The following is a 27,130-nucleotide window of genomic DNA, read 5'->3' as shown; positions in this document are numbered from 1 at the left end:
ACCCCAGGTGGTCGAGATCGTCGGCTTCGCCGATGACGTCGTCCTAACGGTAATAGGTGAGACGCAGGAAAAAGTAGAAATGCAGGCAACGGAGGCAATTGGTCTGGCCGAAGATTGGATGCAGGCAGTCAAGCTGAAGATAGCCCACCACAAAACAGAAGTGCTACTAGTTAGCAAAAGCAAAGCAGTCATGCACGGCGAGATCATTGTCGGCATGTCATAGCATGACGGCAAACGCTGAACCACCTGCTAGACGATCGGCTGAACTTCAACAGTCATGTCGATTATGCAAGCGAGAAGGTGTCGAAGGCGAGCAATGCGCTCACAAGAATTATGCCCAAAATAGGTAGTCCTAGAAGCACTAAGAGGCGTCTTCTGGCTGGCGTATCAACATCGCTACTAATACAGTGTGCCATTCTGGGGCTTGGCGCTACAAACCAAGCGGAATCGGGAGAGGTTTAACAGCGCGTACCGACGCATCACCGTGCGAGTGGTGAGCGCGTAAAGGACTACATCGTCGGAGGCGACATCCGTAATCGGCGGGATGATCCCGATCTGCATCATCCTGTTCGAAGACATAGGACTACGACCCGGAACAATCGGCAAAGACCCACGTGACGAAAAAATGGTTACGATTGTAAACTTGGAACACGGAATTGCAAGTCACTTGGTTTCACAGTTTACGACAGGTTAATCTACGACGAACTACATACCCGTAACTTCGATATCGTTGCGCTGAAGAAACTTTGTTGGACTAGACAGAAGGTGTGGAAAAGTGGGCATCGAGTGGCTACCAAAGCTGTGGAACCACAAATTAGCTAGGAACTGGCTTCCAAGTGTTGGGCAAGATGCGGCAACGCGTTATCGGGTGGCCGCCGATCAACGCAAGAATGTGCAAGATGAGAATAAAAGGCCGTTTCTTCAACAACAGCATCATCAACGTACACTGTCCACACGAAGGGGAGACCCGATGACGAGAAGGAGACGATATATGTCGGATGCTCGCCCCGTCACGTTCTTGGTGACATGCATGCACAGTTAGCGAACGAGAATAAACGTACTAATAAAAGCCGGTTATCGCACGGAACAGCCTGCACGCCGTATCGAACGACAACGGCTACCGATACGTCAACTTTACAGCCTTTCGTAGTATGATAGCACCTCCTCACAAAGATATCCATTGGACCACCTGGAGATCACCCGTTGATCAAAATGAAATTCAAATCGACCACGTTCTAATCGACGCATAACTTTCGACGGTGACCAACTCACGTCGAAGTCGAACACCACGGCTCAACATCAAGTGGCTACGAATCTCAGAAGTAGCCCAAGAATACGCGCAGCAGATGCAAGTGGCACTTCCAACGGAAGAGCAATTTGGCGCTGCCACTCTTGAAGATGACTGGATGCACATACGATCCGCCATATGTGGCACTGCAACAGCAGCACTAGGTTCAGCGGTTCCGAATCAGAGAAACGTCTGGTACGACGGCGATTGCGAGCAGTTGAAGAATGTGAAGATGCAGCATGTGCGAAAATGCTACAACACTGCACGAGAGCGTACGAGGCACGGTACAAACAAACAACGAACAGACAAAACTCGGTCTTCCGGAGAAAGAAGCGCCAGCAAAAAGAACGAGATATTGAAAATTTACGAGGAGCTGAGTTCGCTCAAAGGCTTTGTGACTATGACGGAAATCTTCTCACAAACGAACGTGAGGTGATCAAAAGGTACACCAGGGATACTCTCGAGTCTCTTCGAATTTCGCAGAGGGTTACAAAAAGGTGATTGCCTTTCGTGTTTATTGTTCAACATTGTGGGTGTGATAAGAAGACACGGGTGCCACGATCTTCACAAATTACGTCCAGCTAGGATGACGGATACGTACATACGACTAAGGGCTGGAACTAGGCGAATCGAACTGAACGTCAATGTACCGAAGACGAAGTACATGATAACGAGGGGCTCAAGAAAGGACACGAAGAGGTTGTGGTGAGCTGGGCATGCCACCAAAATGTCGTACAACAATCCGGTGAAAATGGTTCTCGAAAACAATGCGACCGGCACAAGACGACGTGGTGCGCAGCGAGCAAGATGGGTTGATCAAATTGAGAACGGACACTGCGCAGAATGCGTGACTGGCGACGGGCCTATTGCTACCGAGTCGAATGGAGACGTCTCCTACGTACAGCAGAGGCTACTTAGGCCCTAGCCTGACTGGTAAGGTAAGTGAGAACTAGAAGAACCTCATTTAGAGACTATCTTGTTCGGGAATCTTTCCGAGTCATTGGTACAATTCTACAACAATATCATTGACTGTCGTGTCTTTTGCTCAAAATTTTACTAGAAGGTGGTAAGCGAAGAGCCGGGTGTAGCAGCCGAGAGACGATTTCCAACAGATCCAGATAATTTATTTGCTTCGTGGATGATATGGAAACTCAATACATCAACGAGTTGATGGTTGTTCCTAATGTGGATCCACTATTAGATTGCTCTTCCCCGAACAGATTGCTTTGATTGGGTGAGTCGCGTTTGTTTAGCTCGATTGTACAATACTTGAAACCGTTGTTGGAGTTCTTTCTACAATATTAACTTTATGATGAAAATATTACCCTTTAATGTGTTTTGTACTACTACTAGTTTGATTGTACTACTACGACATACTACTGCCATGAATACTACTGAATTATTAAAATTGTTTGTTGTTGTTTCATGGTTTTCATGCTAGGAACAAAGTCTCACATGCTTAAACTTGAATCTTTGTGCGATAACGACTAGCAGATCATTCTACTAAACGTCGTATCCTCCCAGTTATATTTCTGCTTCAATCCAAAGTAGACCAACTCTCCCACAAAAGCAACCGCAGAAATCCCCAATCCAATGCCTACTAAGAAAAATGCTCCCTCAATATGCGCGACCGTCAGCACAATTTGCGCATCACCATGACCACCACCGCCTCCTCCGCCCGAGTCCGTATCGATGCGGATCTTGTTGCTTTCCACTTGCCACTTGCCCAGCAACCCCGACTCGCTGATCCTCCTGATCAGATCGTTGATCTTCGCTAGTATGTGAAAGTCCTTCTTCACCATCATCTCCACCGGGTATGTCTGGATGTTGGCCGTTCTTGGAAAGCAGAACATCTCCGCTTCACCGATGCTTTTGCTGTTTTGTGAATGCGCTCGTGAAACGGCCACTGCTACCGTTTGATCTGAGTTTATCCGGGCCAGGCAGTCGTCTACATTCTTGCACGTCTGGTAAACCGAAGCAATATGTTTCGAGACGGAATCCGGTTTATCGAAGAACACCAGACTGTTTTCCGGTCCAACAAATTTGAAGGACTTCTCGATCGCCGCTTCCGCTGTGCTGATCTGCTTCTCGAATCGGGGCCGCGTCATAACCGTAATGAGGAAACTGTGATGGGCCACATCCCAGTGCATCCCGTAGAACATGTACACCAGCAGGAACAGCCGTATGGACAATCGCTGCGGCCAATAGGTTGCGGAGAGACCCAGCGAAAGGGCCAACGACTGCACCAACATCCAGGTGTAGTTCTCTTCGTAGCCCTGCTCGAAGGTGTTGAGACCGGCGATGACGCCTGCGGATACGAATATGATTCCGATGGCCAGCATCCAGATCCAGATGTTGAAGATGATGAACACGTTGGGCCACTTGGGGGCGAGCCGAGCTGGCGGAACGCACCACGTCACATCGTCCTGGTAGTACGGGATGGTCGACGACAGAAGCTTTCGACTGACGGGGTTCTCGTACAGGCCACCGATCATGATGTCCGATTGTCTGTTTGGGAAAGAGAGATCAATTTGACGTCAATGGACAATTCAGCCATCGAGCAACTAACCTCCTGATCAGATCCGCGTAGAAGCCGGTGTCCTTGTCGACCGTAATCCGCGCCGTTGCCCGTTCCGTTTCGATGACCTTGTAGACCGGCGTGAGCTTCAGTCGGGCGGTGATCACTTCGATCATCAGCACTTCGAATCCCTTTTCGACGGTCGTCTCGTTTCCCACCACGAATGGTTCCCAGATAGGGGTGGATACTTTCAGCGGACAGTTGTTGAAGTATTTGGGCAGTTTCGGCTCGTATTCGGCGCAGAAATGCTGTTCTAGAAACTTCCATACAGTTTTCTTGGGAGCTAGCGAGCTGTTATCCTCACTTTCAGAGCTATTCACGAATGTTTCATTTGGATACTCGACAACTTGATCAATTACTATGAACAATTCCTCTTGTTCCGGCTCTTCGTCCACCTCAGCGTACTCACATTCGTCGATCATTCGGATGTCTATAATCTCCTCAGCGCAACGTCCATTCTCATAGGGGAACCAAGACCACACCTCCAGAACGCTCGTATTGTACCGCTGAACCATAACGTTCACGTTCAGAAACCAGTAGTCGAACAGCTTCTGCAGCGCCTTTCGAACTTCAACCGCGAAAACGTCCGGAGTCATCTCCGAGGTGAACAGAATGACCACCTGGGCCAGCGGATTCAACGTGGGCAGTCGCCGGAACATGCTGATGTGTGAAGCCAGCTCCGACGCCTCCCGTACCATCAAGAAGTAGTTCTTGGCCCTGTCGGTCACATGCGAAGCATCCGGATGAAGTCGTCGGCTGTTCTTGGGCATGATGCCCATCTCGTGACGTGGATCCTCGTGGAACGATTTCAGAAGGTTGATCTGGAACAGGGACGAGTCCGGTTTGAGGTATATCAGTCCCAGCGATCCCTTGATGGCCCGTTCCGATTTGTAGTACTTGTCGCACAAATGCTTCACACAGGGGACTATCGTTACGAGATTCTCCGGAGCTTCGAGAAGTAGGTCCTCCGGAAGGGCTTCTACAGGAACTGACCACAAAGTGGTCAATAGAATAAGGAACCACCACATGGTTGACAATGTCTTCGATGTGGCGATCTTGTCTTATATAGCATGAGTTGGTTTCAAAATTACCCTCCATTGTTTGAAATTGATGATCCAAAATCAATCAATTTTAAACAACCGTGTAAATATTTGAACTAACGCCAATTAGGTTAGTAAATCACATAGAATATAGACAAAAATCAATTTCACCAGGCGCTGCACAATAACTCAGCAATGGGGTCCACTATCGCCGATAATAATTTTCTTTCGTCAGTGGAATGTCGTTGTCCATTCAACGAATCGTTCGTCACGCAATTCTACCGTCATAATGATAATTGGTCGATGTGGGTGGTTAGGAGATATTAAGTTTATTAGATGTGTGTCTTGTATAACTAACATTGAAATTCATTCTGACAATTCTCTTTATCGACTAAATGATAACTGGGAACGTGTATCGAGTGTTTGATCTGTTGAATCTGTTGCATGCTCTGATTTGCACCGCACTATCGGTATCACCATCGGTATCAGGAGTTGATGTATTGAAGAATTTATGTATGTGAAAATAACACGTTATTATTTCATGTATATGTTTCAGTGTGTATAATTTGTGTGTCAGTGCACAATATCTTTGACCTGACTAGAATCTTTTGAGCGTGATCTGAATTGACAGTTCGAAAGAAGGCGAAGAAATTTTTGTAAGGCTGATCACGCTTGACTTGACAACTCCCTGCCCCCTAGAAGCGTGACGTAATTTGTGCATGACTCGCATCCTTAAATTGAACTGCATTCGGACGCAGCCGGCGCCGTTATTGTTTGTTATAATAATGAGAGCACCAGTATTACACATTGAAGATGCTACTGATCCTGAGTAGCGTCTGTTGGTTCCCTGTGTAAGTACAGCTGTTTTTGCAATAACGGAGTAGCAACTGCGGGCGGTGAATCGTACTCAAATGATAGTTAGGAACATGTAGGATCATCTACTGGTCTGCAAAAGTCTGAGATGAAAGGAAGAATCAGAATTACAGTGATATAAGTCGTTCAATTGAGTAGGAGATTTCATTGATTGGTATTCCCAAAAAGAAAGTCTACCTAGATAGCCAGTAAGCACTTTAAAATCATTTATTACGCAGTAGGGTAATCAATATATTTTGGACCCCCTTGGCCATTTTCCTGCAAATTTCCCAGTTTAAATCTAAAGATCAACTCAATGCACTATGGGCCAGAAATCAAAATTTCGCGACAAAAGTCCAAAAACCTTTTTTCTATAAAATGAATTATTGAGATGAATTTCTCGTTTTTGAGAACATATGTGATTGTATACCAACTATCTTATTTGATTAAATACATTATTTTATTGCACTTTATGGAGGTGAATATTGTCTGAACCGAAATACTTGAATTTCAGCTTATCATAAGAAAATTTGGTTTAAGGAGAAAAATGGCAAGAAAAATTATTGTGTGTACATTTTCGGAGAGCAAATTAAGTGCATTTTACATGCCTGGTATAAAAATAACGTTAATTTTAAATTTTCGCATTGATTTTACAAAGTACAAGTAAAATTTACTATACTTTTTACTAGTTCACCTTGAAAGTTAAGGTATTCCACCGTATTCGACTTGCAACCAGCTTGAGGGGGAAGCCTAGATTCCACTCTTTCATGTGCTACCAAAAGTTTTTGCATATATTTGCGGATGGCCGAGATACATCGGTTCAAGTACACGCGATGTTTAGTCGATTTTTTAATTCTATATTTTTAACTTCGCTGCTGTTCAAACAATTAACAAATCAAATAAGTTTGATTGGTATAAAAACAACTGAAGTAGTCATAATCCACTACTTTTGAGCAAGTTTCCGTTCATGGACTATTTGACATTCAAGTTGAGTCGGTTGAAATATTACAAAAAATAATATTTTTTTTTTTCGTGGCCATGAATTGTATGGTATGATAAGACCATAACAGATGAATCTGTTTGAAGTTCCCAATATAGGGACTTGTGCGTGGATTCTGGACAACATCCGATAAAAGACTTTTACAGAAATATCAAACGGCTGAAATTGCTGTGTTTTTGTACAAATTGCAATGGTTTCAATTAAATATAGACCATAAGTAGAAATTTTATAAACAGAATCATACAAAATAAGCTGATAATTTTTCAACCAGGATTGAATCATTGGTATAACATTTCACAAAATTTATAAAAATCAAGTAGAAACATCGAAAATATACCCGTTTTTGAGTTTGATGGTTTCCTGAGAGTGAATTAGAAAATAATGGATTATCAAAGAAATAAAAACATAAAAAAGTATATATTAAGGTTGCTTAATCAACCTCCTGCACTATCTCCATGTACTACGTTGGAATATCAGATAAATACAGTATACAGAAAATTAAAAGGAAATAAAAATGGAAAGACAGCACCAAACGACCAGGTCCACCATTAATGAAAAAAATAAAAAAAATAGTTTTAATCCTTTAATATTGCTGCCAGAAATATCGGCAACGTAAGCGTAATGTTGTTGGGAGAATGTTAGAAGTTTAATCATATGAACTATTCAATTGTACATAAACTAATGATCTAATTTCGTTAAAAGGAAATGAAGATTAGGAAATCTATTTGATTAATTTCAATTTAAACTAAATTTGATCTGGACAAAAGTTCATGATTCTCATATAAGAATTTGCTGCACGTAATCATATAATGGATTCCATAAGCTAGTGTAAACTAGGTGCTCTGATGTTTTAACACATCGAGTAAAGCCCCATAACAGCTAAAATATTTCTGAAAATAATGTTTCAAAAGTGATTTTGATTGAAACGCTTCAAAAAATGTGAATTGTCACCTTCAAAAACAGCATAGCATCTACAAAAATGTAATTTATATTATCTTGTTCCATTTTGGACCATGTCAATATGACTCTTCGATGATTTTATGGATTTTTTCATAGGTTATGTACAGTAAAAACAATGCGTTATAAAATGTTAATAGTGCAAATGATTGATTAAATGCAAATGTACAGTGAAAACGAATAAATATATTAAATAAACAGTTGCCAATGCATTCTAAACAACATATTTTGGAACATTTAACAATAATCACATTGTTCAGGTATTTTTCAACTATTCTGAGAATCTTTAAAGTGTATCTTCGAAATACTTTGAAATGTATGAATCATATCTTTGAAAATGTACTATGAATTTTGTAATATGAAATATGAGCGAATTTTAGTTAATAAAACCTGAATTAACATATTTTTCCAAACATACATAATCCCTACAAATATTCTCAATTCAATTCAAAATGAATTTTAGTTGTCCCACACATGACTTTTCCATGCATTCTTAAGTTTATACTACTTTTAGGTTGAAGTTTGTTCATTTTGGAGGTGTTTGGAATTTTGTTGCGAAATTTTGATTTCTGGCCCATAGTGCAATGTGCATGCCATTTAGAAAGATAGGACTATTCCGCACTTGCATCAACCGTTTGTACAAAGAAAATATGTTTATTTTATCTGAAATTAATTTAATTTAATCGGTGCATCCATGCAACCGTTACAACCCGTTACACAAAGAAATTGAAGCCGTCAGAAATTTCTCAAATGTAAACAAAAACTTTTTTTCCAATTTCTGAACAGAAAGCGTAGAATTTGTTCGGTTTTCCGTTGTCGATCGATTGATTAGACTATGGGCAAGCATATTATACATCCCGTGTCATGGACTTTGACGCCAAACGATAAAAAATGCAGGGGGTCCAAAATATATACTTTGACGGTCCAAAATGTATTGGTGTGTCCAAAATAATGAAAAACAGTGCTTCACAATTCAATTATTTTCGATGTTTATTGGATCCTACATGACCGTTTGGGCATTTTTATCTTGTAAAGGAAGTTTTTCTCGACATTTTGACATGTTCTTTGACTTGGTTACGCTGTGCAAATAATTAATTGGGACACAAAACTAAAATCACTTCCTTAGGGGGTCCAAAATACGACCGTTACCCTACATGCGCCTTGAATGCTAGCAGGTCGTGTATACGCCTTAAATGCTACCAAAATGCAGTATTGGCCCGATATACGGCTGCTTAGGTGTAGTCCGCAACTGAAAAGGAACGATCAAGAATGATTCCGCTGTCGAAATTCCTTGAGCAGTCCGTAGCTTTAACGTCCGATTCTGTAACGCCGGTAACACCTTTCGTGCAAATCAATTGGAGCTATTATTTTTTCCGTGCGGAAAAATGTTCCGCTCAATTATCCAGCTAGTAAAAGTGATATTTCGCTCCTGAAGATCAGCAATCAAAATCACTTTGGTAAATAGCAGATTTTTTTCTTGAGCGTTTTTCTTGTCATGCTTTGAATGCTAGGCGTTCAGAAATGTCGTATTCGCCATTCAAAAATGATAACGTCTTGAACGTAACGTCTCACGTGGAGCGAAACAAGAATTTTCTCTCTCTTTCGCCTTCATCTTTCGCACCTCTCTTGCTTATAGGCCTTTTCATGTGACAGATCCGTCTATGCATTTGTTTACATCGGTGGAGGAGCGGTGCTAACACGAGTCTGTCATTTTCACAGAAGAACTGTCAAAGTGCTTCCCGATCAGCTGATTTGAGACGTCATGTGAATAGGCCTATTACTGTTTTGTCTTCGCCTCGCGTCGCAGCTGTTTCTCTACAACATGTTTTGTTGATATATGTTTATACGCGATTTTTTGTCAATCTACGTGGATTTAAACCTAAGATCCTACGCTTGTTGGGTGGTGATTGGTGGTGCGTTGCGCTACAGGATGATCTGAGAACGAAGTGATAATGTGCGAAGATTTTATGCAATAATTCGGTGGCGATTCCCTGAATTCCAAGCGGATGATTCTGTGGCGAATTTGGTGTTTTTTTTCGACATGTTTACCCTAAAGCCTGCTGGAAAAGAATCACTAAAGCAATTTTCTACAGTGGGAGCCACTGACTCAACAGGCATTTCTTTACAACTGCGTTCCAAGATCAGCAAAAGCGCTTTGCTTTCCTTGCAGGAATTTCCCATGCATCAGAATAGAGCGAGAAATTACTTTTCAGCAGCAAATCAGACTAAAACCGTTAACGCTACAGCAGTTGCAACAGAGCGGATCGAAAACTGATCGAATCTGTGCGATAAGAACGAAGGGTAAGCTCTTCAACTACAGTCTGATCGTCTTGGTAAAACCTTGGTAGGCTTCCATCTACATTCTAAATTCACCACCTTAGTAGGAGAAAGTAGGCTCAGATGCTAATTCTTGACTAACGCCGATCCGACTCTGAACATGGTACCCCTTGTTGACCTTGTCCCTAACATGGCCGCTTCACTGCTTTCATAGAGAACGCTTGGATCACAAAGACAACATAAGGGGCTGTCCATTAATTATGTAAGGGTTTATGGGGGAGGGGGGGTTTCAGATTTCTTACGCGCCATACAAATTATTTTTAATTTTCATACAAAAAATCTTACCATGGGGGGAGGGGGGTTGAAAAACCCCGAAAATTGTCTTATTGGATGGAGCAATACAATAGTGCGAAAGAGCTTCACAAGGAAATCAAGCTTATGGTAAAAGGGATCCGAAGGCTTTACCACAGACAAACAGACGTCACACTCTCATAATTGTCCATCGACCATCTTTTTAACGACCGATTCAAATATATTGTAGGTGGTCAATCCACCACCCGCAGCGCTCGCATCGTTATTCTTCGCGTTTGACGTTTACACACTATCGCCATCTGTTAGCTCATCGGCCAAACACACCGATTTTAGCATTAGGCATACATGTTCGCTCGACTATGATTTTAATCGCGATTTGTTTCAAGTGTTGCGTCTGTTTGTCTGTGGCTTTGCCATCGGCTGTGAAAGAGTACGATGCAGCAGTGGTAGGAGCCGAAATAACGGAACGCCCATTGGAGACGGCTAAAGCTGTCCTAGCTTTAACGTTGGAATAGCTGACTTCAGAAAAGCCAGTAAGGATGGAAAACTGATGTGTTCCATTCCATGAAGGAGAAATGTTTCTTGATCGGCAAGATTATCGGTGGCATTGTAAGCGGTTGTTACGTACCGTAAAACAGGGTAACTTTGATAGTTTTTTTCGAAGAAAACTCCATTATTTATGCATTTTGTTTCAAAGAATATTTTTGAATGATTTTTCCCTCTTAAATAATAATAAATAAATAAATAAATGAATAAATAAAAAAATAAATTAATACATATAAATAAATAAATAAGTAAACAAATAAATAAATAAATACATAAATTTTCCTGACCTATCCATGTTATTTACCCATTCGACTTTACGGTTCATTAGAACTAGTGGCCATTTTCGGCCTAATGATCCTTTCGGCCTACCGGGATCACAGGACTGAAACGGCTGTCATCCACGAACAACTGAAGTGAAGCCAAAAATTTGGTGCTGGAGAAGGTGCTGATTTGACAGCTCGTCCAAAAATACCGTTTTAGGCACGAGACACACTCGTTTTCCAATGCGACATTCATATTTCATCTTATCAATCTGGTGTTGAGTGCGTATTCTTCTTCTTCTTCATGACATTGACGTCCCCACTGGGACAGAGCCTGCATCTCAGCTTAGAGTTCTTATGAGCACTTCCACAGTTATTAACTGAGAGCTTTCTTTGCCAAAGTTGCCATTTTCGCATTCGTATATCGTGTGACAGGTACGATTATTCTCTATGCCCATGGAAGTCAAGGAAATTTCCATTACGAAAAGATCCTGGACCGACCGGGAATCGAACCCAGACACCTTCAGCATGGCTTTGCTTTGTAGCCGCGGACGCTAACCACTCGGCGAAGGAAGTTACGACAATTATAAGTGCTAAAAACTTTTCGGGGAAATAGGCTAATCGGGGAAACGGGATATTCAAGGAACTGGCGTTCGGGGAAACGACATTCGAGGTAAAGTAGCACAACCCATCGAAGTAACTGCAGTAATGGATGTCTCTTTTCGCTGATAAATTGGGTCCTAAAATGTTTGATAAAATCTTGTTTTTATTCAACAACTACTTTAGCAATTTTTCCCGCTCAAATAACGGCTATATCATGTTTAAACATTAATTTTAAAATTGGGTCCATAAATGAACCTTGACACTTGAGATCATGTTTGACGTTCGCTTAGTCGACAAAAACACCACATGGGTTTTAGTTTTAACACTGGGGTTGTTCCTATCTGACATTTCGGAAGGGACACGGAAAACAAAATTCACCCAAAATTTGAGTTTAAGCCAAGGGTTGTGACAAAATCTAGAAAAAACATAAAAAAAAATGTTTTTCGGACTTAAACCAACGGAAAACATTGGAAAATTGGTAAACATGTGTTTTTGGCCTAAACTTAAGCGTTTGGCACTAAAATCGGGACAGGGCTTTAGGACCCTATAGAGAAGATCAATGTTATCGAATGTCGCCCTTTTGTCAGTTGAAAACAATAAAATATTTAAAAAAATATAGCTCCTAAGAACATCCTATGTATAAAAGAAGGTGAAATTAATTTAAATTTTAAATCATCAGTTTTATACCTAAAATTATGTTTACATCATAATTGAAAAAAAAAACATAGAACGCTTGGAAAAAGGGTAATGATGTTCCAAATATATCAAAATCTTCGGTGCAAAATTGTATTCGAATAGCGAAACTCAAAAGAAGAATTAATATTTGAAAGAAGGGTAATTTCTGGATAAATAATAAAATACTATTGGCAATAATTTTCCTAATATGCTTTAGTTTATTCAAGAGCATATGATTGTTGAATAAAATGTAATTTTGTGTCAATTGACTCCACAACAAGCCTGATGTCATCAGGAAGACTCAATAGAAACGTAAAAATGAATGTCATCTTAAAAAATTCTTGGTTTCAGACTCGTTATGCCAAACGACTTTATGTCAAATCTATGACCGATTTGCTTGGTTTTCTCATAGTAATTCCCATACAAACTTTGAAGGGTTTGTGCAGCCTCAATTTTCATCCGAATGAGCTCTAGAACCTGAACTAGAATCGAATAAGCGGTGTGGAGCATACACGGTAATTTGAACAACCCTAACAATGAATGAGAGTGAGTAGTAGTCCGTTACTCTCCTATATTTGGAGCCCGCGTTCTAGGACAATTTGGATAACCTAGAAAAAGACACTTTACACGTCATTAATCATACATGGAACGTGGCTAGAATCATTAAATATGACCCCTTAGGTTTGAAAGATTTAATGCGAGTAACTTCGGCAATCGTTCGTCATATGCGACCAGATTCGACTGGTATTCGGAACCGTGCTCCAACAAATAAACGAACCCAGTGATCTTGGGCCCTGTATGCAATAACAGCAAGAACAGTAGGCTTCGATCGCTTTTACCTCACCATCCGGCATCGTCCAGCTGTTCTGACGCGCCTACTCTGCACGTTCTAAATCCCATCCGCGCCGCGCTGTATATGTATCTCGCGATCATGGCCAACTGAGATGGGTGTGTTGCTGAATGGGAACTCGATCCTGCACCAATCTCCTCCACTCGCCGAACGGATCTTCTATCCATTGAACTCCATTGAAGAAAACAGAATATAAAGTGGGGGTGGATTGGTATTTTGCGCAATCGCTAACTGTTGGTGAATGTCGGTGTAGACCTCCAAAGCGGCGTAATCTACGGGGAAGTTATGATGCCCAAAATGCCAAGGTGTGGAGGCTACTAATTAGTTCAGTTACTTAGCATACCTCATGTGAGTGCCGATAAAGGCAACTTTTCGGCAGCTTGTCCACCAACCCTTGTCTTCATCTGTTGGAGAGGAACCCGTTAAAAACTTAAACGAAGCAAGCGTGTGGTTTTCTGACAGGTTGGGGCGGTTCGCCGCATCAAATCCGATTCACCTATCGCATTCTATGCTCGCCTACTGACTCTGACTGGCTGAGTGCGCCAAATCGATCTTTATTGCAATTCCACACTGCTTTTATGCGGCAGTTGACTGAATAACGACCGCGGAAAGCCTATGGCATTTAAATGCTATTATTTATCTGGCGCGTTTCTATCGCGGCGAAAAAGCGTCGCTTTAGAACGTAATTCGAGCGGACTTTTTTGCATCAACATTGTAATCGCAATTAGAGTAGACTGCGCACAGTTTTGGACAGTTGATCTACACGTAACGATGAAGGGATATCGCTTTTGTGCGGAGTCAACACCCAAAGAATGGCCTTGAAGAAAAACCATTAAATTGTTTTCTCGACTTATTATCCGCAGCGACTATCATATCGCAGGCCAGCCCCAGCATTTATGTTCGAATCGAGCTGATCGATCCTGTTCCGAAGGTACATGGGGGCCGTTCGATCTTGAAATCGAGCTAAATTATAATAACTGGGTAATAATTCACCACCACAGCAGAGCGATTGTCCGGCCAAGGTAAGGCAAGGCGCCGCTATCGTCACCGGGCGCTGCAGTGCCGATCGCAGTAGGCATTATTGGGATTGGTCAGTGTCAAACATTAACCGGCCGAAGGGGCATCAAGGGGGTTCGATCAGTTGAGCAAGTTACATTACAACTGGATTGGGACTTGGAGTGATGGATGCTGTTATGAGAATGAAAGTATAACCGGTCTCGATCACGAGTATCGTGTACTTGTTAATAGAATGAGAAAGTAGAATGCAACTATTGCATTGTTTCCATGCGATTTTGATCCTTATGGAAGACCCTGCGAGAAAAAGGTCCAATTGGGTCCTAAAATTTGAAATGAATTCTAGTTTTGGTTGATAATACGAAAGAGCATGTTCTTGCAAATACTTTAGAAATTTTTGAATCTCAAATAATAGCTAAACATATTTAAACTTTAATTTTAAAAATGGTTCCAAATATGAACCTTGACACTTTTGATCATCTTTGACGTTCGATTAATCGACAAAAACACCACAGGGGTTTTAGTTTTAACAATGGGGTTGTTCCTATCTGACATATCGGAAGAGGCACGGAAAACAAAATATACCCAAAATTTGAGTTCAAGCAAAGAGGTGTGACAAAATCTAAAAAAAAAAACAAAAATAAATGTTTTTTTGGACATAAACAAACAAAAAACATTAAAAAAATTGAGTAAGCATGTGATTTTGGCCTAAACTTAAGGGGGCAGGATCCGTCATTGATTTCGGAGTTTTCAAAACCAGTTTTTTCGTTCAAAATCAACTCGTTTTAATAAGGCATATTTGTTTGATTGTAAAATCCCATGCAAAGACGCTTATAGACAAAAGTTTTTTTCATAACAAAAAACTTTGTAGAAAACACAAAAATGTTAAAAATCTTGGAAAAAAGTTATGATAAAAAATATGATTTTTAGGGGCCATTCACATACAACGGCATATATCTTAAAAAGTATAAGAGATAGAAAAATCGTGTCTTCGACAAAGTTGTTTCAAATTGCCAATTCTACAACTTTGCCGAAGACACCATATGTCTATCTAAATGTTTTGAAAAAATAGTTTTTCTATCTCACTGCTAGGTGGATTGATCACAAAACTTTTTTCGTCAAAAGTTGCGCTTTAATAAACCAAGAAACTTCTCCGAACAAACTATATCGTTAAAATCAACGGTTTGGGTGCTATTCAAAAATCGCATGAAATCGAGAAAATAAAACACAGTGGCATGGAAGCATCACACGCTCCTCGTGATATCACAGCAACTAGCTCTTCACCGTTTAGGTCCAGAGTTTTCCGTTCGTGCCTCAGGACTTCAGTGAATACTTCGCCGTCAAAGCGCGCTGTTTTCCATCCTCGGGCTTTGGTCGAGTTACATCGCGCTGCCGTCCGCCCGCCTGGTATTATACTATAACGAATCGATTAATGATCGGTATGAGTATAACCGTCATCAACGCGCCAGTTCATGGTACCTTAAAGGTTAGGACTACAAAACGTCACGTCGATAATCGATTCTGCACCATTTCTGCGGAAGGTACTCACTGTACCCACATTTGCCAGCTCTACATTTAATGCGGCCAGGGATTCCAACAATAGCTGGCCTCTTTGATTGGTGCAGCGGCTACCCCACTCCACTACCCATGCATTAAAGTCGCCAGCTATCACTACTGGCTGCCGATTAGCTAGTTCGGCTATCATCCTGTCGACCATGTGGGAAAATTCCTCAATCGACCACCTTGGGGGCGCGTAACAACTGCAATAGAACACGCCGTTGATTTTTGCTATCGCAAAACCGTCATTTGAGCTAGAGACTACTTCTTGGATTGGGTATCGTCCTGTCGTCCCTATAGCTGCTAGCTGTTGATATTTTTCCGCCACCCAGTTCCCGTTGTTGGCTGGTATGCGGTATGGGTCCGATAGTAACACCACGTCAGTCTTGGTTTCCGAGACTGACTGCCAAAGCAGCTGCTGGGCTGCATCACAGTGGTTTAAATTTAACTGTGTTACTTCCGTTTTGGCTGCTTTGATACTCCGCTTGTGCCCGGACATTTGGGTCCGCCCGTTAAGTGTCCCTTGTCTGCTCTGTCGACACATATTAGGCACTTAGCGATTTGCTTACAATCGCTTGCCCTATGGCCTTCGGTACCGCATTTTCTGCACATCTTACCTCTGTCGGGACGATTGCAATTCCACGACTTATGTCCCTTCCCGAAACACTTGAAGCAAACCTGAGAGAGACTCGCGAAGAGGAAAAATATCAACGTCATATGCAGCCCAGATTCCGCTGTCACGAAACGTCAAATGCAGCCAGCCGTTTTTATGGCTGCAAAAGTGAAAAGTATTGTATTCACAATTAACTGTTATTAAAAACCTCAGTCAACGGAGCAGTTTTTTCTAAAGTTGCTGAGAAATCTAAACACAAGATTAGTTATTTCTTAGGTCTGCAGCGTTTGCTGGCATGGAATTTCACTAAAAAGGCTATTTATGATTCGGTGTGATGCAAACGCAATCATTTTTTGCTGAAAAGTTCATGTGAGAGTTTGAACGACTTGCGCATGATTGGCATAAACACAAAGTGGAATAAGAAAAAATAACTCAGCAATCACAGAAAAAGAAGACCGTCTTCGCGAGTCTCGTCTCAGAAGCAAACTTCAGGAGGATGTTGTATGCTCAGTAGACTGATGTAAATTTTGAAGTTTTTGCTCCCCTATGCTTAAACGATTTCAATTATGATGAAAATGATCCTCCCAAAATTTGTAGTGATTCGGAAAAAATTTGGTTGTGCACACGCTATTTGAAGTTTATATGGAAATTACTATGGAAAACGCAAACCTTTTGTGTTCAGTCCTCTAACAGCTCGTCATAATAATCTATGGAAAAGTGAACACACTCTTCTCATGTAGAAACTTCTCAGCTACAACTTTGCCGAAGACCACATTTTGATGGGCCGTAAGGATAATTTGTTATTAATGATTCCAAAGTGTAGATCATGCTGAGATGATCATTCAATTACTTTCAAAGCAACACTGCTTTTTTGCTGTAGAACATAGTAGCCTGGATTACTTTGAACAGTTGGTAAAACATGCTACATGCAAACCAACTTTATGATGATGAATAACAATTTATCCGGACGTCCAATCAAAATGTGGTCTTCGGCAAAGTTGTAGCTGGGAAGTTTTCACATGAGATGAGCGTGTTCATTTTTCCATAAAATATTATGACGAAGAGATAGAGGGCTGAACACAAAAGATTGGCGTTTTCTATAGAAATCTCCATATAAACTTAAAATGGCGTGTGCACAACCAAATTTCTTCCGAATCACTTCAAACTTTTGGATGATGCTATTTACCATAATTAAAATCGTTTAAGCATAGGGGAGCTAAAATTTCAAAATTTGCATCACTCTAATGCTCAGCCGGCAAACCGACCAACCTACCTTGGGTATGCCCAAGTTCTTCGCTTTGTTGGCCTCTGCAACCGGCAGCCTGATAGCCGCCACCTGGGTGCCCTGCGGGCCCTTTCTAAGGTGGATGGCCTTACTGGCTACGTCGATGTCACACTGCTCTTTGAGAGCAGCCGAGACCTCCGCTGCGTCAGTGAGCTCATCCAGATTTTTACACTGGAGAGTCGCTTCAGCATTAAGGGATCTTACAGTAACCTCGTCGCCAAGTACTTCTTGTGCCAGTTGCTTATAGACTGCACACTTTACCTTGGCGTCCTTTTTAGGTTTTTTTTTAGGTAGTCTTAGGATCATTTCACCAATCCTAGTTCGCCTTATACTCCGCACGTCTGCGCCCAATGGCGATAACTTCCCGTGCTTCGCATCGCCTTTAGAACCTCGGCGTATTTCGCTTCCTCCGTTTTGATAACGAGGGCTCCGCCTAAATTCCTACGTTTCGCTGTTTTCGGTTTAGAGCTCTCCTTGGGCTGCGTTTTCTGTTTCCTCTGTTTTTTCTTATTTCCAACTCGTATCCACGGGTTGCTGTTGCCTTGCGCCCGTGTTTCCTGTGGATGCACTGCCTGGTTCGGGTTATCCCGTGGCTCCTTTTTCTAGGCTTTCTTGGCCTTAGGCTTGGTGTTGGCCTCTCCTTTGTTGCCACGTCCTCTTGATCGCGGGGCTTTGCTCGTGCCAGCTTTTCCGCTCTGGAGGACGGCCGTGTAGGTCACTTTACGTGTACTTGTACGTCTTTTCGCCACGTATTCATCCTCGGATGGTCCCCTCTGTCGCATCGCGTATCGAATAATATCATCATATAGGGAGTCGATGCCGGTTATGGACCCTTTGCGTATTATGGACCCCCTACAGAAAAACATAAAATTAACACTCAAAACAACCTTATTCTTATGAAAATCCACCGGGGGAACGTCGATTGCATTGTTAGTCAGCAGTTTCAGGCAAAATATTTGGTTTGAGGCGCATAAATACAGATATTTGAACAGTTTTGTAAATGAAACCACACAAGAGGGTCCATAATACGCATTTCCAGGTGGGTCCATAATAGGCTTGTCGGCAGCGAGCCGGATTACATTGGAATCAAATGGAGGGTCCATAATACGCAACGTCAAATTTGCAAACAATCCTATTATGGACCCCGGGAGGGTCCATAATAGGCATTCGGACAACAGTTTTCCAAATGTATATTTCTCTGGGAAAATCGTATGATTTTGTATGTTGCATGGATGTACTGTGAAGTAAAGACATTGAACTTGTTATTAGACTCTACAAAACGTATATCTGCCTGATATATAATTGCGGAAAGGCGTCGAGAATGAATTTCAGCTACTAAGGGGTCCATTACTAGCATTGACACCCTATATTCGCGTTGCCTGTGAAGGAAAACATTTCGGTCTGACACGACTTAGTGTCTCTTTTGCCTTCTACCTTGCCAAGTTGTTCCTTGGCTTTCTCGTAGTCCTGCTTTGCAGCTAGGACTGATTGTCGCAATTTCAGTAGACTTTTTTTTTCTTTGCTGATATTGCTTTTGCTCTTAACGAACTCGATGATGACATCAAGTTGCTCAGCAGCTACCTGCATTTTAGGAAGGTACTCCCTATTGCGATCCATGGCCTCGATTAGTCCCGGGTCATCGGCCACCTCACATGTTGCACTGGAGCGCCCAGTGCCTGCCGTCGTCGCAGCATCTAGGATTTTGCCCACACCGTTTTCACTAAAGTTGATGTTGGTCGCCTCCTTCCATGGCGGGAACCTTAGCCGGTTACTGATAGGTCCAGAAGCCTCTCCTTCACATTCCGGGGGGGGGGGGGGTGGTTCCCCCTAAAAGCCGCTATCCATCTCCGCTGGAATAGTCGTCCCATGGTTATCTATGCAAGCAGGGAGGCCGTGCTACGGTTGACATAGTCCTTTATGGGGTACTATGTTCAGAGCCGGATCGGCGCAGGTCAGGTAATGGCATCTGAGCCTACTCCCGCCAAGTTGGAACAACCAGGCGACGGATTTGGAACGTACTCTAAGGCCTGCCACGGTTTTACGGGATGGGGGCAGCCTGCGCCATTAACCCACTCGCCGTTTCGGGCCAATGAAGAAAAAAGAGATGAAAAACACTTCTTAGAAAAAGAGAAAAAACTATACAGACCCTCTGGAATAAAAGTAGAATCGAATACAGATCTCTCTTTTAAAACAATGCGTCAAATTTGCTTCGTGAAAATGAGTTTTCAAGAATTTCCCGGGAAATGGCCATTTTATTTCCCGTATCCCGAGAAAATTGGAATCCCTAAAGAGCTCTGACGGAACGAATATGGCGTTAGGTACTTTGGGAGACCACTTAACATTGAAATAACCATTTCAAATTTGAACGCGTTTGAATTTCATCTTGTTGCGATTTTGAATTCATAGAATTTGAAAAATAAAAATTAGAAGCGGCGTATTATGGAAGTCAACTAGGCTTAGAGCACCTCGGGACCTTGAGGACGTCTTCAAAGATCAGAGTTCTGCAGACGCCGCTGACTTGTTTGCAAAAAATAAATAAATATACAAATAAGTATCACTATCTTGTGCATTTCTTGCAAGCTCAATCTCTCGCCTCTCTTCGGATCCAAGTAGTCTAGTTATTAGCTCTCGGTTACCGACGACGACGACGCTCAACGCTCAAAGGAGCCTTTTTCTTTTCCGACGACGACGACGAAGACGTTGGTGGAGCCCTCGGAAAAACAAAAGAGCCCACTCGGCGGCACGCGTTCCGCAGTCTGCATTCAGACGCGAATCCGTACGGTTTGATCGCGTTATTCCGCTCTCTTTCTAGTGTGTCCCGTCGCGTGTGTTCCATTATTCGACTGGAGCTGACGTAACCGTGCAGCCTACTGTGAAGTGCCGATCCCGGGTTGAGGTTGACAACTCTTCGAAGGTGGAATTTAAAAAGTGAATCGCAGCAAGCGACCTACTGCTAGGTAGTTCAAATCGATTTATTATTGTCAGGAAGGTGTAACGGCTACTACGATTACTATTGGTGAGAAATCTTTGTGCGAGTTGTGGGAGGGTGTTTTTCGATGTTGGAACACAATTTGGTGCAACCAGGCGAAGAGTCTTCTAGCATTGGGTAGATAAGCATATGGCAGTTGAACAAAAGGGGTGTGACAATTTATGGAACGGTGTGACAAAACGAGTGCAATTTGATGGCAATTTGGAGCAGTGTTGTACGTCAATTGAATTTAATTTTCTCGAGGAACAATGGCGATGGAAACAATTTAATGATGGTCTGTTAAGATGCGATCTGCAAGGTAAGATAGTGAGCTAATGCTGATAGATGATGGTATTACCGTGGGCAATCACGTCGATCAAGATATCCCAAAACGGATCTTGCATTAAACCTAGGTCTGGGAAGCCTCTCTTGACCTAGTAATAACGTCCGCGGCTGCAAAGCAAAGCCGTTCTTAAGGTGTCTGGGTTCGATTCCCGGTAGGTTCAGGATCTTTCCGTAATGGAAATTTTCTTGACTTCCCTGTGCGTAGAGTATTATTGTATCTACCACACTATATACAAATGCGAAAATGGCAACTTTGGTGAAGGAAACTCTCAGTTAATAGACGTGGAAGTACTTATTGGACACTAACCTAAGAAGCAGGCTCTCTCTCTGTGAAGTCGCAATGTCAAAAAGACGAAGAATTTTAACCCAAAACACTGGTACTTGTCACGATAACAATCCAAGCAGGCGGCGTATAATCGACGTCGTCGGCTACAGGTGAGGGACATTCGCTATGGACTACTAGATCGGTTGTGACCCGATTGCGATGTTGCGAAACTGGATTATAAACAGGCTTTGTGATGAAGTGAAATTAGTTAGTGATTGAAGTGGATTGGATTGCCCACACTACGAACTGAGCGACGAAAGGGAAAAACGGTGCTCATCGGGTGGGTATGCTCGATTAAGTGCCCGCCCATTATCCAGTGTCTATTAATTACTTGTAACTGAGTTATAAGTGAGAGCGATAAATGTGAATTATTATTATTATCTTTATTAACATAGTTATTTTCAGTTAACTACTGTTTGATCAAAGAAGACGACTAGGTTGATCTTTTATGACGCGAGATTTTTGCGCGCGTATATATAATTATTATTACCGCTTTAAGAGTGTTAGGCGGCATCCACAAATTACGTAACACTCTAGGGGGAGGGGGGGAGTAAGCTCAAGTGTTACGGCTCATACAAAAATTTTAAATTTTTCATACAAAAAACGTTACGGACGGGGGGGAGGGGGTCCAGAAATGGCCAATTTTGGCGTTACGTAATAAATGGATGCTGCCTTATGTCTGTTGGTCTGTGAAAAAGTGGAACAAACAGAAGCCGCGTTCCCATGCTGGAGCCATTTTTCCAGACAATTATGTCACTTATCTCGATTTCGTCTGTGACATTGAACAATTAAATTCAAATCATTGGCCCTTTTTTCTGCACTGTCATGATTTTTTTTTTTTTATTTTTCATACGTCAATGCATTTTTGGCCCAAAATGCCAATCACGTAGGCACTGATTTTTTTCCGAATGGAATGAAACTTTGCACTTGTGTTAGTAGAATGGGTATAGCCAGGACATGGTGGAGGAGTTCTTGTGCTTACTCCATTGCGTGAAACTGAATTGTTAAGAATATTTTCTGATTTTATTTTTATGGAACAATCAGCATTCATCTTAATTGATTAGTTGCGTCGTAATAAAGTCCCTACAATTTCCAGTATAATAACGCAAGCTTCTATCAAAGATCCTACTAGAAGTCATTCATACATTTTGTCAGGAATCCGTGATTTTTGCTAATTCTATCACTCAATAAATCTATTCGGAAATTCTTCAAAGTTTTTGTTCCAAAACGTTTCTAAAAATATCTCTATGAATTGCTCCAGGCCTTTTTCAACTACAACTTTTGAAAATTCTTCCCTTACAAGAATTGTACTAGGCTTCCAGAAACTTCTATTAGAATTTTGCCTAAATTACTGCAAGAATCTCCTGAGGAATATTTCTAGAGATTGTTCAGGAAATTCATCAAATGATTCTTAGAACTCGTGAAAGAATTATACGCGAACATCTGTAAAAATAATACTCGAGTTTTTCCTCCTGGAATCGTTCTAGGCAGTTCTTCTGGGATTCTTCCCGGAACAAATGCAGTTCAAATTTTTTTCTTCAATTAACTTATTTAGTTGAATATTTGCTGTAGATGATAGCTTTATAAGCACATAAGTATTTTTTTGAAAATCTTAACACCTTCATAAGGCGATTAATTATTTGATAAAGGATACATAAAAATTCAATCTTTGCGCTCAATAATAGATCATTTTGTAACTTGAATTTGAGCAATTTTGATTCATCATGCACAGTTTGTTCCCAAATTGACTTGAGTACTAAATTCACTTGGTTCAAGAATTATGACACTATAGCGGGGTCAGAACACGTGGAGAGCTTCCATATGCGTGTTCCGTACATGTAATTTTTTTTAGTCGAGTGAACTTAGTACACCGGTGGATAAGTCCATCCCCACCGCGTGTTCCGACCACACTCAAGTGTCGAAAATCTTTGACCGAGTGAATTTAGTACATCAGTGGATGGTCTAATCCACCAGTGTACTAAATTCACTCGGTCTGAGAATTGTGACACTTGAGCGGGGCACGCTCCCGTATGATCCCCACGTGATTTGGACCCGCTCTAGTGTCAAAATTCTTCGACCGAGTCAGTTTAGTACATCAGTGGATAAGACCATAGTCGTATTCACTGGTGTACTAAATTCAATCGGTCAAAGAATTTTGATACTAGAGCGGAGCTTGAACACGTGGGGAGTATACGTTAGCGTTCCCCGCTCAAGTGTCACAATTCTTGGACAGAGTGAATTTAGCACACCGGTGGATAAAACCATAAGTCCATACAGCTTAATGTTTATTATTTCTAAATTCATAGTCCAATAATTATGACACTAGAGCGGCCACGTGGAGAGCATATGGAAGTGTTCTCCGTTCAAGTGTCAAAATTCTTGGATCGAGTTAATTTAGTACACCGATAAGTTCATTAATGTGAAAATGAATCGAAGCCAAATTTTAAATTTTTGAGAGTACTAATCTGAAAAAAAATTTGAAAACTTAATCAATTGGTCACCGCCAGCTAGTGACCAATCGATTAAGTTTTCAGCCTAAACGGATGCTTGGTTCTCCAGATTTGTGCTCTTGAAAATTTGAGGTTTGTCTTCGATTCATCGTCACCTTAATGAATCTGAATGAACTTTTATTTACATGATAATGGCAACCATTCGGCAATAGGCCAGGAGAAGTGGATAAATTTGTCATTCATTTTCCTGTGAAATTTCATACAAAATCTAATAATCCACTTCCCCTAGCCTATGGTTCGGCACCGTTCAAACGCCAGATTAGTGAACTCGTGCAGCAGTTCATAGTTCCGGGATAACGAACTGATTGGAAGTTGATCGAATTTCAAAAACGGATGAACATGAAATAAAGTTGATCTCAAGTCTTTTCTCCAAACGCTAATACCCCGAATGTCACATTTTTGAATACCTCGTTTCTCTGAATTTCCCCGAAAAACCTTATCGTGACTTCATACTCGCACGCTTTTTTAGCTGATTAGAGGTTCTTTCGAGTAATTCTATTTGGACCAACAACTACTATATAAATTATTCCTGTGATCAGGCTTGATAATACTCTTCAACATCATTAGAGTTCGGTGAAATACCGTAGAGTAAAATTCCATAAAAAAGGATGCTCTCACAACCCCCCGAGGACTGTCGTGTTCGGGCGGCAGACTCAAGAGCTCTTTTGAAGTGTGAGTACGGGTGAGCATCGCAACAAAAGAGAGAGAGAGCGTACCTGAAAAAATACTCGCATTTTTTGCACTCTCACTCGAATCGCTTGAGGATCTGTGTTGGAAATTTTTAGTACTTTTTTTTCTCCTTAGAAAAACGGCAAAGTCGCCTCCTCTTTGCATTGCAGAGGAGTTTCTATCAAGCCTGCTTGTAATTCATGTAGAAATATGTACTGGTACTCCTAAGCTAAGACATCAACAGTTTTTTTTTCTAAGGAAACCTCCATAAATTCGATTGACTCGATTCTCTAGAAGCTTCTTCGGAGATTTGAGTATTACTTTGGAAATTCCACAAAAAAAAAATCTTTAGGGATTCCACATGGTATGCCTTTGTCAATTTTCCAAAAATTTCAATAATAATTTGACCGCGCAGTTATATTTTTTTCAAAAATGTCATAATAATTTTCAAAAAAATTCCTGAGAAAAAAAACATACAGAATAAAACTCACTCAAAAAATCATGCTAGATCATATATGAAGTAGATTAAAAAAAACTCTGGACCGTGATTAGAATCTGCTACTTTTAACCCTTTCTAATTTTAACTGTACTGCCACTATCAAATTATTTTGTTTGCCTCTTTCATCTGAAAATATTTAACAAGTTTCAACAAGTAATTTTACCAGTTTTTCCTAAGCCATTATAAATATGAACGTAAAAATCGATTGATGTCAAGTGAAAGATCTATGTTAATTTTATTTTATTTATTAAAAAATCATAACTGGTTTGGTTCGTTGTTTTTGAAACTATAATTTATTGAAAAGCCGTCTTGAAATATGGAGAAGTTTCCTAATTGCAAATTTTCCTAATTTTTCACCCAAAAATCTGAAATTGAACCAGTTTTTCACACGGAATCGTTGCATGAATTGTTTTGCAATTTATTTTGAAACAAAAAATCATTTCTCAATTCAGGCAACTTTTATAATACGTATATGAAAGCAGATATACAAATTTCAATATTGTTTTATAAAATAAATAAAAACTGCAGGTTTTAGGGCTGATCTATCCCTTTTTGGAGACTTGGTCACTATTTCAATCAATCTCCCAATAATTCGTCCGGGTATTTATGATATACGAATGCCTGGAAGAATTTCTCAGAACTTGCTCCAATAAATCATGCGCAACTATTTATCATTAAGCACAAGAATTTTCCCAGAGGACATTTCAAGATTTCTTCCAATGATTTTTTAACTTATTTGTCCACCGATTTCTCTGAAGATTGCAACAGCAGTTCTGCGAAGAAAACCTTCAAAGGTTTGTTCTTGCTACAAGTTCTGACGCCGATTATTACAGCAATTCTTTCTGGAATTGTTCCAAAAAATACCTCTTGACACTGTTCCAAACAATCTATTGAGAAGTATTTCAGAAATTTCTAAATAAAATCGAATTAACTCATTACGCGTGGTAAAGATGGATAAATTATGGGTGAAATTATGAAAAAAAAAACACTTGCTCGGCTGGGATTTTAACCCAGGACTCTTGTATGCTAGACGAGCGCTTTACCAACTAATCTACCGAGCCACTTGTTGACCCATGGTAAAGCGCTCACAAGAGTCCTGGGTTCGAATCCCAGCCGAGCACGTGGATTTTTTTCATAGTGTCATCCATAATTTATTCATCTTTAACACGCGTAATGAGTTAATTAATTCAATAACCATGCGGATTGGACTACCGAACAGCTCAATATATGTGTTAATATTAATTAATGAGTTTTTTACAACACCACTGTGATTTTTTGCAATAATTCCTCCAATCGTTTATTTTTCAAAAACACTCTGTTGGATATTGTCTAGGGATTCGATTAAATATTTTTTCAATAATTACCTAATAAATTAAACTAGAAACCCCACCAAGACTTCCTAAGCAGTCCAGCAGTTCGGTCAAAGATCCTTGCAGTAGTTCAACAGGTATTTCTATAGAAGATTCTTGGTGGAATTTCTTTTGGACGTTTTCGGGAATTATTCCAATAATTTCCAATAATTCCAATTAGGCGTTACTCTTCTTAGGAAAACTCTATTCAGTTCTTAAACGACTATCAAGAAGCTTCTTCAGGGACTTCAGAAATATCATTACAGAAAGAGGAAAACTTTCGGGATTTTCTGCAAAGAATTACTTCATGAGTTTTTCATGGATTCGACAGGGAATCCACTGAACAATTTAATGGTATAAATCAAGCAATAAGTTATTGAAAACATACTTTCCTTATATTTTCATTCAGCATGTAGTAGCCAAATTTTTGGCTCAAGTTTATGATTTCTTCTTCATCTAAAAGGTAAAATTTTTTCCAGATGCTTACTCATGGAATCAATTCAATACTTTTCCCAAGCGATTTAAACTGTTTTAACGAGGATTTTTTTTTCAGGTATTTTTCTATAGATTCTTGCACGAGCTAATCAAAAAAACCCTTGGGGGATTTCAGAAATGTCTCTAGATTTTCCGTAATTTCTTTCTGTTTTTCTTCAGCATATTTTAATGGATCATTTCACGAGATAATCCCCGATATTTGTTTCTGAGAACCGAATCATAAATTATGAGAGTTCTGGAAAATTTTACATGAAGTTGATCCA

General features: G+C 40.8%; 2 protein-coding genes across 2 annotated transcripts in view; one reads left to right on the top strand and one right to left on the bottom strand.

Moving 5' to 3' along the window:
- Window positions 1-2,601: 2,601 nt before the first annotated feature.
- On the bottom strand, window positions 2,602-4,895 carry LOC5575226. Its single transcript, XM_001655582.2, has 2 exons — window positions 3,858-4,895; window positions 2,602-3,796 (listed from the first exon to the last, which is right to left on the bottom strand). Exons 1-2 carry the CDS (start codon window positions 4,892-4,894, stop codon window positions 2,776-2,778), a joined length of 2,058 nt encoding a protein of 685 aa, XP_001655632.2. The 5' UTR covers window position 4,895; the 3' UTR covers window positions 2,602-2,775.
- Window positions 4,896-20,428: 15,533 nt separating this feature from the next.
- The window catches only part of LOC5575228 (major royal jelly protein 1), a 66,781-nt gene continuing 60,079 nt past the window's right edge, over window positions 20,429-27,130 (top strand). The window contains exon 1 of the mRNA XM_021838438.1: window positions 20,429-20,723. The gene's annotated coding sequence lies outside the window, so the exon portion shown is untranslated. The remainder of the gene's footprint in view (window positions 20,724-27,130) is intronic.

The sequence above is a fragment of the Aedes aegypti genome, chromosome 1, assembly GCF_002204515.2.
Source record: "Aedes aegypti strain LVP_AGWG chromosome 1, AaegL5.0 Primary Assembly, whole genome shotgun sequence".
Classification (NCBI taxonomy): Eukaryota; Metazoa; Arthropoda; class Insecta; order Diptera; family Culicidae; genus Aedes; species Aedes aegypti.
Note: the sequence above shows the minus strand (reverse complement) of the source record. Positions and strands in the feature narration are given on the sequence as shown.

What these genes read in the sequence shown, in the direction of transcription:
- LOC5575226 (XM_001655582.2), bottom strand. Translation starts at nt 4,894, where the DNA reads ATGTGGTGGTTCCTTATTCTATTGACCACTTTGTGGTCAGTTCCTGTA. An exon ending in TACGCGGATCTGATCAGGAG is followed by an intron (nt 3,797 to 3,857) that starts GTTAGTTGCTCG and finishes TTTCCCAAACAG; the next exon opens with ACAATCGGACATCATGATCG.